Genomic DNA, 16,975 nt, shown 5'->3' on the forward strand with positions numbered 1-16,975 from the left:
TCTAGAACAAGAGGAGATGCTCTGGTACCAAAAATCACGTGAGAAGTGGATAGTGTTTGGTGATAGGAATACGAATTACTATCATACGAATACAATTGTTCGGAGGAAGAGGAACATAATTGAAATGCTGAAGGATGATCAGGGGCGCTGGGTAGATCAGTCAGAGGAGTTAGAAAAGCTGGCCATAGCTTATTATAAACGCCTGTACTCAACGGAAGATATCAATTTGGATACATAAAAACTTTCTCAAGAAGGCTTCACTGAACTTACAAGGGGTGAGAAGGAGATACTCAATAAACCGTTCTCTGCAGTGGATGTTGAGATTTCGATGCGATCCATGGGGAAGTTTAAAGCTCCAGGACCAGATGGGTTTCAACCGGTCTTTTACCAAGATTCATGGGAAGTAGTGGGGGGAGTCGGTAACTCGGTGTGAGCTTGAGTTCTTTGAATCAGGTGTTCTTACTACAGGCATGAATGACGCAATGATGGTCTTAATACCGAAGGTCCTCAAGCCAGAAAGAATCATGCAATTCCGACCAATCAGTTTATGTAATGTCTTGTTCAAGATAATAACTAAAGCGATGGTGTTGAGATTGAAGAAACTTATACCCAAGCTTATTGGTCCAGCGCAAACCAGCTTCATCCCAGGCCGGCTTAGTACAGACAATATTGTTGTGATCCAGGAAGCGGTTCACTCAATGAGGAAAAAGAAAGGACGCAGAGGTTGGATCTCGAGAAAGCATATGACCGAATCAGTTGGGATTTCCTAGAGGATACTCTTTACGCAGAAAAACTACCCGGGATATGGATTCAATGGATCATGCAGTGCGTGACAAACCCGGGAATGAGTCTATTGTGGAATGGAGAGAGGACAGAAGCTTTTACACCTCAACGTGGACTTCGGCAGGGTGATCCTTTGTCACCATACTTATTTGTATTATGCATGGAGCGCTTGTGCCATCAAATTGATCTTTCTGTGGCCAAGAAGGAGTGGAAACCAATCATTCTATCTAGGGGTGGACCAGCTTTATCCCATGTTTGTTTTGCGGATGATCTGATCTTGTTTGCTGAGGCCTCAATCTCGCAAATTCGGGTGATTAGGAAGGTGCTAGAGAGATTTTGTGGAGCTTCTGGGCAGAAAGTAAGTCTTGAGAAATCTTTGATTTTCTTCTCTGCAAATGTTCATCGGGACTTAGCGAATTCCATAAGTACTGAGAGTGGAATCAGAGGAACGAAAGAGTTGGGAAAGAACTTGGGCATGCCGGTGTTGCAAAAAAGAATTAATAAAGAGACATTTGGGGAAGTAATTGAGAGAGTGTCGTCTAAACTTGCGGGATGGAAAAGGAGATTCTTGAGCTTGGCAGGGAGGATCACGCTTACAAAGTGCATCGATTCCAGTACATATGATGAGTACCATCGCTCTGCCGATATCTACTTTGGATCAACTTGATAAAATTGCTCGGTCGTTTATTTGGGGGAGCAGTGAGGGAAACAGGAAACAGCATCTGGTCTCTTGGAGAAAAATCTGTAAACCGAAGAGTGAAGGTGGGCTGGGGATAAGGTTAGCTAAAGAAATGAATATTGCTCTACTAGCAAAGCTAGGCTGGAGGTTGCTGAACACACAGGATGGCCTATGGGTTAAGATTCTGCGAAAAAAATTTCGAGTTAGCGAGTTGGATGATTTATCTTGGTTAAGCGTTAAAGGAACTTGGTCACCAACATGGATAAGTTTGGTATTGGGGCTGCGTGAGGTTGTTGTCCCGGGTTTGGCTTGGGTTCTTGGTGATGGTCATCGAGTACGTTTTTGGAAGGATAATTGGTTGTTGAATGAGCCACTATATGAGTTGAGTACAGTGGATATTCCGGAACGGATGGTGGAGGTACGAGCTCGGGATCTTTGGCAAACTGGCGCTGGTTGGCAAATCATACAATAGAACCGTATATGTCAATGCCAAATCGTCTAAGGTTGGCTTCAGTGGTGATTGATGATGTTACGGGTGCAAGGGATAGAATGTCGTGGGGAGGGAGCAAGGATGGTTTATTTTTTGTGAACTCAGCTTATGCTTTCTTAACCAGGGATGCGGAGCCGAGACCTAATATGGAAGCCTTATATCAGCGGGTTTGGCGTGTCACTACTCCAGAACGTGTACGAGTCTTCCGATTGTCTACATATTGAATACAAGCACGAGGGACATACGAGAACTTAAAGTCATTACTTTTAGCTAAATTCCATATATCTTGAATGATGGGCATTGCATCGTTGATATCCAGTCCTCGTTTCTTATACTCACTCCATTCTTGTATTTGTCTCAAACCTTTCAGTAGAGCTTGACAATCAGTTATAAACTTGACCTTCTTGTAATATAACCTGATCATTTGTTGAACCGCTAAGAGCATGGCTAAAGCTTCTACTACCAATGGAGAGATCGTAGGTTGTATTGCAGCACTTCCTTGGATTTGAAGAGTGCGTTGCCTACTATGTAAGGACCACCTAATACCTACTTTATCTGCTGTCAATTTCCAGAAACCTGCTTGCTGGATTGAGCTTATACGTGGAGCACTTCCTTGAGAAGTAATATTGTTGCTTTGAGATTCAGATTCTGTCCACATTTTGCTCCAAGCTCGCTGCATTTATGACGTTAATTATGTGTTCCCTCTTATTTTCAAATAAGAGCTTATCACGCATCTTCCATATCTTCCAACCAAGAAACCTTGGCCAGTGATTAGAGATATTACTCTGGCTCTTGTGGATAAAATCAAGCATTGTTTGAAAAATATTATGCTCTGGCTCTTGATTTTCTCCTGTAATTATATTGAAGAAATAGATTAAACTACCGTAAACTTAAATCTAACGCCAACCTATATATACTAAATTCGATTACGAAATCCTAAACTCAAATGTAAAATATATTTATCTAAACTGTTTTACAAATAAAAATTGACCCTAACTTTTTTTAAATATTTACAAAGGAATGCCTAACTGCATTCGTCCAGCTCTCCTCTGCTATAAGGCCGGCCTATGTAATCTCTCTCTCTCTCTCTCTCTCTCTCTGTTTTTGTCTCTAAAGTCCCAAAGTTGATTTCTTTGTATGTGATTTGGGGTTTTAAAGATGATCGCTCTGGTGCTCCCAAAGCAGCTGGAGATCCTTACTGTACTTTGTTCGTTTGTCGAATCTTTCATCTTACGTCGGGGGAGACTCTTCGTGAGGTAAGAGTCTGTGTTGTATACGTGGAGTTAAGAGCTTGCGGTTGGTCAGACACATTGGCAAAGGCTTTGCAATTGCTCTGCTTTATGATCTTACTTATGTTGTTTTGTACACATATTGACTTAGCATAACTGTGTTGATTATACGTTATGTTGTTACGTTTTGTTTAGTGACGGGTGCTTCACGAGGATATGCTTTTGTGGAGTATGAGACTGAGAAGGAGATGCTTCGTGCTTACGAGGTACTACGGTGATGCTAACCCTTTTTTGTTCTTTAAAACTGTTTGAAATGTATATTTTCTGTTTCAACAGTGGAGTTTAGTTGTCGGAAAGGAATGTTCTTTTGTGGTGGTTTTTTACAGGATGCTCTTCATTCATTTATTAATGGTCCAAATATTATCTAATCTATTAAAAGGGAAATACAAATAGTACTTAGCCCTGACATTTCCCAAACAATTACAGTAGAATGCCATTGGGCTTATACACCGTCGTTTTGTAGCATTACTATACCATAGCATTACCATCTATTTTTTCTTCTTGATTTTGCTTTGTGTTCTTCGTTGTATCTCCGAATTGTTATTCTTGATTCTTCAGTAGGAGATGGAAACTCTCTGCGCCAAGTTTCAAGGTTTGATTTCTGATTTTAATTTCTAGGGATTTCGATTTTAGAAAACTTTCAAAACTTTCGTTTCGATTTGTGTCTCCAGAAATTTTCAAGTTTTCGGAATTGGACGAGGTTAATAGGAAACAAGAAGACGAGTTCATTACCTTTGTTTCAGGTACCATCTGAGAAAGTCTCTTCCTTTTTCATCCATACTTCAACTTTCACTCTCTTATTACTTGCTTCTATGTCGTTAGGTTTGATTACTAATTTGTTAGCATCAATACCACTCCGAATCCCTAAGCTTCCTTGTAAACATTTGGAATTGTATAACAATTCAGTTTCTTTATTTTTTATGTTGTTAATTGCCTGCTGAACTCCAGTGTTTTGAAAGTATGTTCTTTGCCTGTCCTTCTCTCTTTTTCTTTTATAGCCTCAGACACAACATTTGAGAATTGAAAACCAGAATTTGAAGGAGAACATGGAGAGATTGAGGAATGAGATAGCTGAAATCAGGCATGTAGTATTACTGTGTTAATCTTCTCTCCCCTTGGACTTCCTTCTGGATTCTTGTGAAATGTAAAACCATGGCTGTTTTGGTCCACAGATATACCAGGGACGAGGAGCGTTTGGAGTCTCAAAAGTGTCTTGTGGAAGAAGGACGAAAGAGTAAGAAAGTTGAATTTTTTTTTAATGAATCGAGCTTTTCTTTGATATCAAATGCTTTGTCCTTTTACTAACTGGGCATAAAAAAATTTACAGACAAGACACTTTCCGAGCAAGTTGAGAAAATAAAAGAGCTGATATCAGAGGGAGTTCCTCACTACAACAAAAATCAAAGTGGAAGAACACGAAAGACTCCTGAATCTCCTCAAGTTACAACGTGAAGCATGAGGAAGCGTAGCAGGCAGACTGAGGATATGGTTGAAATGGACATGGTATCACCTATGAGAAGCATGATGAAACGTAGAAGGCAGACAGAGGATATCATGGAAACGGACGTGGTATCACCTCATATTAGCGTACGTCACAAATCAACCGACTTAAGCTGCAGCATCTTCTTTAAGTGAGTCATCAAAATTTTGCTTACTAATACTATTTTCTTGCTTTTGTTTCAAGGAAACGCTCTTGGTTTCTCAACCACAATGCTGTAAAACAACTGACTGTGGATCAAGTAACTCTGCTGGTTGTCCATTTCAAGCTCTTGGCGAGCACTTGACCGGAGTGAAATTGTCAACAAATAATAAAGACAAACGAATCTGCATTGTTGCCTCCCATCCATCAAGTGGTACGTACTTTCTTTTGGCACATAGTTTATGCGCCAAAGTTCTCAAGTAAAACATACATTTTAGATCATCAGCCACCAGAAAAGCACCAATTTTTAATATTACTCCCTGGCTTTTGACCATGACAGGTTTATCATTCACCTTAACTTGGGTAAATAACTACGCTGATGAAGAAGCTGCTGCTGTACAAGGCTGAGTCGTTGGGAATATTTGAAAGAGTTGTGTCCAAGTGGATGATACATTTATATACATATATATATATATATATATACGTTCGTATAAATTATTTTAAATTTATATTCCCTTTTTTACAAAGTACAAATACATTCATATAAACAAACAACTAAAGAAACTGAATAATCTAAACAATAAATTAGAACATATAAACAGTAAGAATGTTTATGTGTATACATAAGGTGTCCAATCCGGTAAAACTGAACCAATTAAACCAAACCGACGTACATAAAATATGGATTTGGTAATACCGAATATATCAAATGTATTTTTAGAAATCACAGTAAATAGATATGGTTTGATATATAAATTGATCAATTAATTATAGTAGTATTATCATATGTAAATTATATAAAATAACTAATAACATAATTTATTTTATTGATATGATTTCACACATAAAACGTTGATTTTAGTAATTTAATATTTTATATTAAGTTAAAGGTTTTTTTATCAAATTAAAAAAAAAACATAATTTTTACCTTTTTGTTGACAAATATAATATTTAGTTATTTAATAGTATTATGGATTAGTATTTTTTATTTTTATTCTAAAAAACTACTACTATTATTAACTTATTATGTTTACTTATAATTTAAATAGTAAAATAAAAAATAAAAAATAGTCTATTTAGAAATCAAAATATCTTCATGTTATATTAAAATTGATATCAAACCATATAAAGCAAAATTTACAAAAAAAATATTGTAAAAGATAAATATATTTATGGTATAAAATCGAATAAACAAAAAATTGATGGTATATGAGCCGAACCAAACTAAAGTATGCATGATTTTAATATGGTTTAAATTCTTTATAAACCGAAATACCAAAAACTAAAAAAAAAGAACCGAAATCAAACCGATATCCGGATTAGACATCTTTTAAATAAAAGTATCATAAATAAATCATTCACAGAAAATGACACCCGTGCGGGCGCACGGGTCGAAGCACTAGTTTTTTATTATAATAGGCAGCAATTGATGCATGGATGGATACCAAGAAGATTAGGTGAGTGCCATTCTCTTACTCTCTCCTATGAGTTTGATCTTCATCATCCCTTAGATTAATGCTTCTTCTTCTTCTCTGGAAAAAGGAGGTGGACTTGGTGGTAGGAAAGAATCTGGATAACTTCGTTTTGGAGGACGAGAAAGACCTTTCCGTGCTCCCTTGTACGATTTTTCTTTGTTGTCCTCCTTTTAGCATGTTCCAAACAACTATAACCAGCAGACTATAGTTGTTATGAACCTTCAAAACCATGTTTAGTTCATTTTTTCTTTGAGAAAGAATTTAGTTCATGTTTCGTGTACTATATAACTTATGATTGACGTGTTGTTCAATGTGTGTAGATAAATAACTTATGAGTTCAATACCAAAGTCTTGACACATGAAAATATTTATTTTTAAACCAATATAAATTTACATTAGGAAAAATTTAAATTGTGGTTATTTACACAAGTATAATAATTTAGAAATTATTTTTTGGGAACTAAATTATCACTGCTTGGCTAGTCTGAGTTTGGCTTTCGGTCCAAATGGTTAATATGTTAGGCTCTAACAGGTGATCGGTTCACCTCTTGGCATTAGTCGGAAGATATTTTAAACTTGGATCAGGCAGTGTGATAGCCAGTCTACTCTGTAGCACTTAGTTCGTTCTTTCCGAAGGTAACTAGATCAACCAATATGATATATCAAAAAAATAAAAATAAAAATAATTTAAAAAATCTATAAACAAATATAATATATCGATGATTCAAATACAATAAGAATGTTATGTGTAGACATATTATATATAATATATGGTACATTATATATCTATAGTATTAAATATATGTGCACTATTCATTTATACAAAAATATTATATCTGCACGGACGCGCGGGTCAAAGGCTACTTATACAATATTTTAGTATATATATATATATATATTTAGAATATTATATATTTAAGTAATCTTTAGTTGTAAGTAGGATATAATCGTTAGTTTTACTTTTACTTCTACATCTATCAATTTTTACTTCTAAAATTTTCTCTTGTTTTACTTTTACTTTTAACTAGGTTTTTCACCGCGCTACGCGCGGTTTGGACATTTTGAATTTGTTAATCTATTGTATTTTATTACTACCTATATAATTTATTTTGTTTAAGTTTGTATTTTTTATAACTCTTAATGAGCTATATATTTTCATTAGTTTTGCTTTGTTTTTCTAGTAGATTTGAACTATGCCTTTCTAAAAAATTATACTCTATACCACATATATTTTAATATTATCAAATAGAAATTCTATTCCTTACCAGATAATGGATGTCATGACTAACACATATGAATTAATTTGATACTACTTTTTTTCTTTTCAGTGTTATTCTCCTTTGACATATACATAATTTTATATTTTTGTATTTTTTCAATTCTCATTTAATATTTTGAATAGTGTTTATGAAATTATTGAAGTAAATTCTGTTTAATGGTGTTACGGTGAATACCGACTTCCGGCACTGCTTTTATTATTAATTTTAAAATAGGGAGCATATGGTTAATTAATATATATATATATTTTAATTTTTATGTATTTTTGAATTAATGCTGTTAGGAATATGATTTTTATTTTTCCATTTTTGATGTTTTTAACTTTGTAAAAGTATCTATTTTTCATCATTATAACCTACATTTTTGTTGTTTATTTTTCTATTGTATATATAATAAGTATACATAAGTATACATCACCTTTATTTTTGCCTTTCAGCTTTAGAGGTTGATTCTTTGTATGGTGTATATTTTGCCATTTATATTTCTTAAGTCGGTCTTTACTATATGTTTAATTATATTCACGTTTTAGTTATTGTAATTTTTAATTTACGTGCTTCTCTAGGTTTGCAGTTTTGCATTTGTTTTTGTGACTTGCGTTCTTTTATAATTGTGATATAAGTTTTTAGGGTTTTTCTTCTTTCTTATATTTATAAAAATTATTATTTTTGCATTCTTTAAACCAAAGTTGTAGTTTAAAACAATAAGTAATATGATAACAGTTGTGATTTCTTAAATTGATTAACTCTGCTTTTTTTTGTGTTGTGTCTCATGTTACATTTTTATAATTTTCTCGCAATTCTTTTCACACTTGTTGTTAATTATACATTTGCACACTATTTTAATATATGATAAACAATATTGTAATAGCGTTTGAAATATTTTTATCCAAAACAATTATATATTCATCAAATATAAAATATTTAATCTTTTTAAACCCAGAAATTGAACTGTTTTTAAGTTAATAATTTTTAATTATCCATATCACATAAAAATTGAGAATAAATATATAATAGTAGTTGAGTAAAATATTTTTAGATAACATGTTACTGTTTACTTTATCACCATTTTCAAATGTTATTTGTTTCATCCACTTCTTTGGGGTATTTTTTTTTGTCAACTCTTTGTCGTAAGTTAAATTAATGATTCCATTTAATTTTCTTTACTCGGATCTATATAACGGAAAGCATAGAGAGAGAGAGAGATATGTGCACAAGTGCATCACACTCTTTCCAAACCATGTAAATGATCACTTAGAAAACAACTTCTCAATAGAAAAATAGAAGATGAATATATCATTTGAGATAGATTGAATTTGTAAGATCCATCTCGCAACATTATGTAAATTAGACTCACTCAACAAAAAAATATTTTTCAAATGGTTTGATACTATATATATAATTGCATATATAAAAATTACAATTTCATATATTGAATGATGAAAAAGATAAAAAGTTTGGTCACTATAAATAACTTAAAGTGAAAACCACTACCCAAAACTTGATATATCATATAAAATAAACCATGACTCTCCAAATTAAGCAAAGCTTCTTGGCCTGAGAAAGATTCCACATATCTACACTCTTGTTTATTAAAAGATCTTGTTTACACAAAATTAACAAACTTAGAAGGGAAGAAGCGTCAATGTTTGGATATGAAAGGATGGTGCTCTTTTGATTGAGGATCTACCTTAGGCGTGAGATTGTTACCATGAAGTAGATCACAGATCTTTGAGTACATCACACATGTGACGGGTCTCCTCCACCACCACTACTTTGTGATGCGAGCTTGAATTTTCCGTCAGGTTAATCTTCTCAAACATATATTGCTTCTCTGCCTCAGCCTTGGCCAACCTCTGTTCAGAAGTTACTTGCGTATTCCTCCTCAAACTTTTCCGTTTTCGTAGTACAATCTTTACAACCTCTCAGACTCCCGTTATGCTTTGTTAGCTTTAAGCTATAACATGGCTGCCTCTGCTAGATTCAGCCTCGCGATACCCTCGACCTCGTCTATATTAAGTTTTTTCTTATGTCTCTCTGTTTTCAGCTCTGGTACTTCTTTGGCTTTGTCTTCAAGCTCTCTATTGTGAAGTCTCGAGAGCCAGGTGTAAACTCCTGAACATCATTGTCTTATCCTCACACTTTCCATTTTACTCACCCTCACATGCAACTATTTGCAGCGTCTAACTCGATCTCTTCAGAAACATGGTGATGAAAAAGGTTAGACTAAACAGACAGAGTAATATTCACATCCGATTCTCTCAAACCTGATAACCACGTAGACTGTGCCTTCTTCTCCCCCAAGATCGTGACACTGGCGGTCGAGAAAGACTTTGACGTTGTGTCGCAACTTCTCAATGGATTCATCCAGAGCCAACTATTTCCTAGATTCGAGTGTTTACCCGTCCGCGCCATCAATCTATATTTCCGTGCGAATATACTTGGCTGAATGGTTGCAGCTTGCAGGCATCCTGAGGTGCTATCAGACGCACACCTTCTCCATTTTCAAAACTCTTCGCAGCGTCTAAGTCGATCACTTTAGAAACATGGTAATGGAAAGGGTTAAACTAAACAGACAATAGTATTATTCACTCATAAATAAACAAAAGAACCGTACACTTTCAATCAGTATTTTACCTTGGAAAACATTACTATTAATTTGCCAGCTGTTGTTTCTGCTAACCCACCGCAAATCTTCTCAAGAATCCTCACAATTACATAACAGCTTCGTACCTCTCAAAACTACACTTCTATCGATGTTAGCAACAAAAAAAAACTACACTTCCATGGAAAATCCTGCTAACAAAGTCGAGAACCTTAATCCACGATTCTCGATCACAGTTTGGTGCATATTGCTGAAAAACGTTTTAACCAAACTCTACAGCTCAGAAGTGCCATTTCCTGACCGACACTTAGCAACATTTCTTTGTTTTGTACGCCTGTTCATTAAAAAATAAAAAAGCTCAGATTAGTAATATACCTTGTATAATGAACTCGGAAGTGTTCATTCGATATGGCTTCTACGCCTACGCCTGACATAAGCTCAAGAAGGACTCCACAGTTTGACCCACGAAAAAGGACTCCAGAGTTATATACCTTTTACCATCAGAATAATAACAGTATTTTAATGACAAATTAAAGATATATGAAGTATTTTTTGGTGTTAGATATGCGTCTAGCTTACTTGGGCTCCAGATATCCAACTGTGCCATGGACAATATGCCGGAGACATGAAAGGCTCTGTCAACTGCCAATTTAGACAAACTGAAATCGCCCGCATGTGTTTATCAGGTAAGATCATCTTACTTGTCTTCAGGTCCATCTGTATGATCTCTTGAACACCATGTGCGAAGATGCTTGATCCTTACATAAAGACAATCAAAACCATTCAAAATCAGGTACAACAAAATTCTTGGAACAAAGATTAAGGACTCTTTTTGCTCTGTAATAATCTTACCGTTTTGCTTTGTAATAATTTTTTCATAGTGTTTTTTATTCCTGTTGTGGCTGCATCTTTTTACGATTTGTTCTCACCCAGAGCAAACCGAATAGAAATCTTGAAAATTCTCCATATACCATATCAAATAGCTGAATGACAAATATTTCGAATGGTTAACGCTTGGCCATGAAACCATTATATGAATAAAGGAATGAACCTGAAGAAGGGAAGACATGAACATATGAAATTCATGTGTGTTCGTTCGTTCCTAAAAATCAGAATCGCCACACGGCCAAAACAATTTAACAGCATACTGCACGGGAGACTTTCCGGTGGTGACGGGAGACTTTCTAGTGGATTACTATCCATTGGGTTTCATCGCCATAGCTTCAACTTCTTTAGTGGAGGTTTTCGTTTTTGACTGGATTAAATCTAGGCGAAGGGTTTATAAAGAAGGAAAAACAAAGGATAAGAAATGAATTCGTAAAGAGGAGCTTGAAGAACACAATTTATTGATAATATTGGTAGCTATAACGTAGATTTCATGAAGATGTAACCGAGAAGACGAAGTGAGAGAAGCAGAGGCGGTTGATCGAAGCTTCCTTTTATCTTTATTTTCGACAATAACTAATGACATGGCATAAAGGATTTCCCTGATTGGTTGATTTTTTAATCTGAGGTGGACACTCTCCCCGCTCTAGTTATCTCCCTTTTAGTATAGTATATATATTTTTACTTTTATTAGATTTTAATACTTATAAGCGCGGAAAGATCTCACTCCAATTACCTTAAGGAGTGAATTACTCTCTCAAATAAGATGTTCAATTGTAATACTCAAGGATTGAATCCACAAGGAGCTAGGGAACCAAATAAATCTAATCAGAATGATTAACCTAGGTTATTTATGTTTAAATGTAAATAACATGTTGTGAGCAAGGCAGTTGCTCGATTGGCTTGATTGAGTTTTTGGCACTTAAATGAAATAGTTAGACTTAGGATTTCTATTCAGGTAATCAGGATTATAATCCTACAGATGCCTAACAGTTTTATGCATGATATAATAGAGCTCAAACACTTATGAACAAACCGATCGGCGTTCGCTTTCTAGGTTTGTCTATTGACCAGATATAAGTGTCGATCGATGATTCTAGAGGAATATCAATCGATACACCTTTTGCACCGTCGATCGATTATTTTATAGGAATATCGATCGACATGTTCTTAGTCAAGCTTTACGCGCAGGTTGAATAATGCTCACTAGGCTTACTAGATCAGCCTTCGCCTTACTCTAACAATCCTAGCTCAATTAGGACGGATTCATGGTGAGATTCAAGTGTTAACTTGTGCCTAAACTCCTAGGTCAAGGTTCTAGCTAGCTAAACTAAAAACATGCATTAATGACAGTTCTAAGGATGAATATCCTAACTTAGCAATCTATAGTTGGGGCTAATCCCTCATAACCTATTTAAACCCTAAACCTAACAATATAACTACTCAGACATAGGTAAGCAATTCATAACAACAATAAAGTATAAAAACTGCATAGATAGATAGATAATAATGGAGTTTCTATCACAAATCTCTTTGGATCTTTTCTCCAACTCTGCTAAAATCCTAGAAAACCTTTTGCTGTGAAAATAAGAAAACAAGAAAGCACACTTTGCCTCTAACACTTTGGCAAGCTATAAATATTAGGTTAAAACTCGTCAGGGATAATCATGTAAATTGGTGAAGTCTTGGGCTATAAGTCGGCTGGAACCAAACGGGCTTCTGCGCGCTTCGCTGTCGATCAATGTCACAAGATGTGCATCGATCGATTATTGTCTCTGAATGTCGACCATTGGTCTTGCTTGATGGTCACCTCGGATGCTCTCTCCAATTATCTCCAAAATGCTCCAAAATCATCACTTTCTTCCAAATCACTCATGATCCTATAAATATACTAAATAGACTCTAAAACATAATAATTAGTTTTTAAAACACTTATAAACCATTGCTAAAAGTGGATAAAATCCATGGCCTATCAACTCCCTCGGATTTACCCTTTTGCTTGTCCTCAAACAAAATATACAGGCAGTCTCTCTGAAAGAGATTTGAAAATAGCAGGGACTCACAAATTTAAAAATCAGAATCATCATTTTAGAAAATTCTAATCTCAGAAGCACACTATACCATATCCTAGTCTAGCAACCAAATTCACCTAACCAACAACTTAGGAAATTCTGTCTGACAATCCCTTCTACCAACCTTAATTCTTGCATAAATAAAAGTGTAGGCTTTACCTTGGGCTAATAGCTCATAATATTAGCTCCAGCGTGGCCTTGCATGACTCTCCTCTAGTGATCACCCGAATCTAATCCATGGTCTTGAGGTCCAGAGCCAGTGGCAGTGGTATAAAACAGTTCAACACCTTGAAGAATCATACCTCGAGTTGCCTCGGTAACCATTGATCCCAACGTATAGCTGAATAAGACACTGCACCAATACTTCAGTTATGATTTCATCAACTTAAAAATCATTCTTTTCAAAAAAAAAATCATACAAAAAAGCTACACAAAAAATCTAGAATAACTTACCAACTTTAAATTTTGCAAACTTTATCTGGAAAACTTACCTCTTCAATTTTTGCAAACTTTAGTTTGGGGATCCTGCCGCTCAAGACTACATTAAAGCCAGTGTCACCAGGATTGAAATGAAATTTCTCTTGATAACTTGAAGTAAACAATAGGTATCAGCAAAAGAAGGTCAACCTCTTTCCAACTCCAAACTTGACTCACCTGCTGCTCCATCATGAATATGTGACTTCCTATAAGCCCTGAGGTCAATTGAGTTGTAATGTGCATTATTTGCCTCCTCAAGGAAGATAACCGGTATTACTACACTAAAATCCATTTTCAGCTTCTGCATCATGTGTTAGAAACCCATATCAAACCATTGAAGCACAACTATATAACAGCTACATGTCGAAATGACATCTCATCATGTTGACGAACGTACAAAAACAACTATTGAAGTACCAAAGAGAGATCAAGATGAAAAAGATCACCTTGCAATGGTAGGATGGTCCTTGTAAGGCTTGGCTCGATGAAAGTAGTCTTCTCTTTGTACTTGACAGAAGTAATATCCATCAAAAAGTTTGTGTATTCATGGATGCAAAAGACAAATGATTGGAGATACTTTCATTTTGTATGGTAATCATTTTGTAATACTCCAATAATCAGATGAGGACAACATAAGTCGCTATAGAACATGACTCTACTTGACTCCAGACTGTGGATAGAGCATCATGTCAATACTTAATTAAGGCAAGTGCTGACAATCTAAATCGAAACACTATACCAGATACAGAAACAAAATCTGAGAAACATTTAAAAGCAAGAAATGACCTGAATAAGAATGATCTTCGCTTCTCTGACCAGAAACCAAAACCAAGAAACAAAATCTCCTCCTAATTCTCTCCATCGCCCGCTCCAATTAAGTCCTGGAGTGAGCTGCCGTAAACATACACAAATAAATAGCTACGGAAATAAAGGAAGAACCAATGTTTTAGAAAAAGGGAAAAACTTACCTGAGAAACGTATAACACTAAGCATCTTTGTGCTGTAAACTGACACCGATTGATGTAGATGCTTGGTTTGCCATGGACTGCAGAGGATTACTTCGGCTACGTAATTTCATGTGAGTAACCATAGATTTGTAAATTAATTAGAAGCTCTGGCTTAATCAAGATACGTTAAAAGCAATGAATTAGTCTTATAGCTTCGACCATAATATAATTTGGTGAATGGTTACCCTTGATATGTTTTACTTGCTGGCAATTAACTATGAAATACCATACAATAATAATTTTATAATGTTTACCTTGTCCTGGTTTCTTATGGCGGTCCTAGTGATCTTCATAAGATATTGTTCTTCATTCTTTCATTATCAAAGACAACATCGAGTCAAATCTGCATGGACACTCACCTATCGGTCAAGCTTCCATCAAGAGACCTGCTTAAATTTCGTGAACACAGCAATGAGCTTTGATCGTTAAAATGGTTCTACAAATAACAACAAAATTATATGAGATCAGAGAGATTTGTGCTAGTGAATGGGGCGAAAGAGAGATATAGTGCAAGAGGGTCAAACCATGTGATCATAAAGTTACTGTTAAGCTATCCATTGGGATGCATATTAGTATTACACGCTGGCCAAACACCGGTACAAATGTAACTCTGGAACGTCACTTTTCTTGAAACAGCTGATTCATAACTTCACATTACCAAGAGACATGATGGTAAAACATTAAACTATCCCAAATCTAACAAATGATTAGTTGTTTAGCTTTTCTCTTCGCACTAACTAAAGCTGTTAACGATACCAGTGCTTCTCATGTCCTATATTCCCACTTTATCCTTTCGTTCTTGTCGTCATTCACTTATCTTCGTGGTGACAGGAGAGGGAGAAGCGGTTCAGCACGCAGGGGGCTTTTGCGGCGGAAACCATAGTGACATCAAAATTTAGAATCTTTGATGTGAGATTGAAAGCAACAATTAAAATCACCAACTTTTTTGACGGACAATTATTCAAACCCAAACATACGGATGTTGAATGTATACATCATCAATCTGACAGCTTATGGAATAAAAATTACCAATCTATGATATACGTTTCTTAGAAGATGAAATCGATTGTCCAAAAGATGAACCCAAAAATTTTTATTGTCACCGCAGATGAAACTCGAAGAAACATTACAAACTTTCAAGGGAAGATTGGCTTACATGAACGTAGCTACCGTGTGAGATATATAATGTTTTAGGGAGAAGCTATCATATACGTGGATACGGTGGATTGAGTTCTGTAAGGAAGGAAGACAACGATGAAGCCCTAATCGGATGTATGAAGCACAAAAGGCAAGCATTTATGAAACAAAACGCTGAAGACACAAATCAGACCAAACTACAATCATATTACCTACAAACTAAACCGGACCAAACTACAAACCATACGACCAAATAAAACCGGACAATAATTGGGACCCACAAACTTTAAGGATATGTCTACGTGGACAGGCTTACCAGCTATCGAAAACTCTCCTATTATAATATAGATTTTTACTTTTATTAGATTTTAATACTTATAAGCGCTGAATGATCTCACTCAAATTACCCTAAAGAGTGAATTACTCTCTCAAATAAGAGGTTCAATTGTAGTACTTAGGGATCGAATCCACAAGGAGCTAGGGAACCTAATAAATTTAATTAGAGTGATTAAGCTAGGTTGATTATGTTTAAATGTAAATAACGGGTTGTGAGCAAGGCAGTTGCTCGATTGGTTTGATTGGGTTTTTGCACTTAAATGAAATAACTAGACTTAATGTTTCTATTCATGTAATCATGATTATAATCCTACAGATGCCTAACAGTTGTAGCATGATATTATAGAGCTCAAACACTTATGAACAAACCGATCGGCTTTCATTTTCTAGGTTTGTCTATTGACCAGATATACGTGTCGATCGATGATTCTAGAGGAATGTCGATCGATACACCTTTTGCACCGTCGATCGATTATTCTATAGGAATATCGATCGACACGTTCTAAGTCAAGCTTTACGCGCGGGTTGAATAATGCACTATAAGAAAACAACGACATACTGACGGAAAAAATCGTCGGTTTGTCGTCGGAATAACGTTATTCCGACGACATACCGACGAAACAAGTCCTCGGAAATAACTCCTCGGAAATTCATTTTTCCTCGGAAATCCCTGGAAATTTTCCGACGGAATTCCGAGGAAACAAATTTCCGAGGAAACTCCGAGTACCACCAGTTCGTCGGAAAGCTCCTCGGAATATACCGAGGGAGAACTTCCTTGGAATTTACCTCGGAAGTTCCGACGAAATGTTCCTCGGAATTTTCATCGG

At 35.6% G+C, this 16,975-nt stretch overlaps 1 protein-coding gene and 1 long non-coding RNA gene across 8 annotated transcripts; one reads left to right on the top strand and one right to left on the bottom strand.

The window, feature by feature from the left end:
- The first annotated feature begins 2,580 nt into the window (after positions 1–2,580).
- On the top strand, positions 2,581–5,706 carry LOC125586350. Its single transcript, XM_048756375.1, has 3 exons — positions 2,581–4,828; positions 4,926–5,094; positions 5,221–5,706. Exons 1-3 carry the CDS (start codon positions 4,697–4,699, stop codon positions 5,286–5,288), a joined length of 369 nt encoding a protein of 122 aa, XP_048612332.1. The 5' UTR covers positions 2,581–4,696; the 3' UTR covers positions 5,289–5,706.
- Positions 5,707–9,133: 3,427 nt separating this feature from the next.
- On the bottom strand, positions 9,134–16,064 carry LOC106446605. 7 transcript variants are annotated; one of them, XR_007322837.1, is made up of 7 exons: positions 14,930–15,756; positions 14,637–14,732; positions 14,455–14,559; positions 14,115–14,338; positions 13,846–13,969; positions 13,683–13,729; positions 9,134–13,543 (listed from the first exon to the last, which is right to left on the bottom strand). It is a non-coding gene; the product is annotated as an uncharacterized LOC106446605 (long non-coding RNA). The 7 variants fall into 7 exon arrangements; XR_007322841.1 differs by adding an exon at positions 15,832–16,064 and having other exon boundaries at positions 13,683–13,969; positions 14,115–14,559; positions 14,930–15,061; XR_007322840.1 differs by having other exon boundaries at positions 9,134–12,999; positions 13,351–13,543; positions 13,683–13,969; positions 14,115–14,559; positions 14,930–15,757.
- Between the last annotated feature and the right edge of the window lie 911 nt (positions 16,065–16,975).

This window comes from Brassica napus, chromosome C4 (genome assembly GCF_020379485.1).
Source record: "Brassica napus cultivar Da-Ae chromosome C4, Da-Ae, whole genome shotgun sequence".
Taxonomy (NCBI): Eukaryota; Viridiplantae; Streptophyta; class Magnoliopsida; order Brassicales; family Brassicaceae; genus Brassica; species Brassica napus.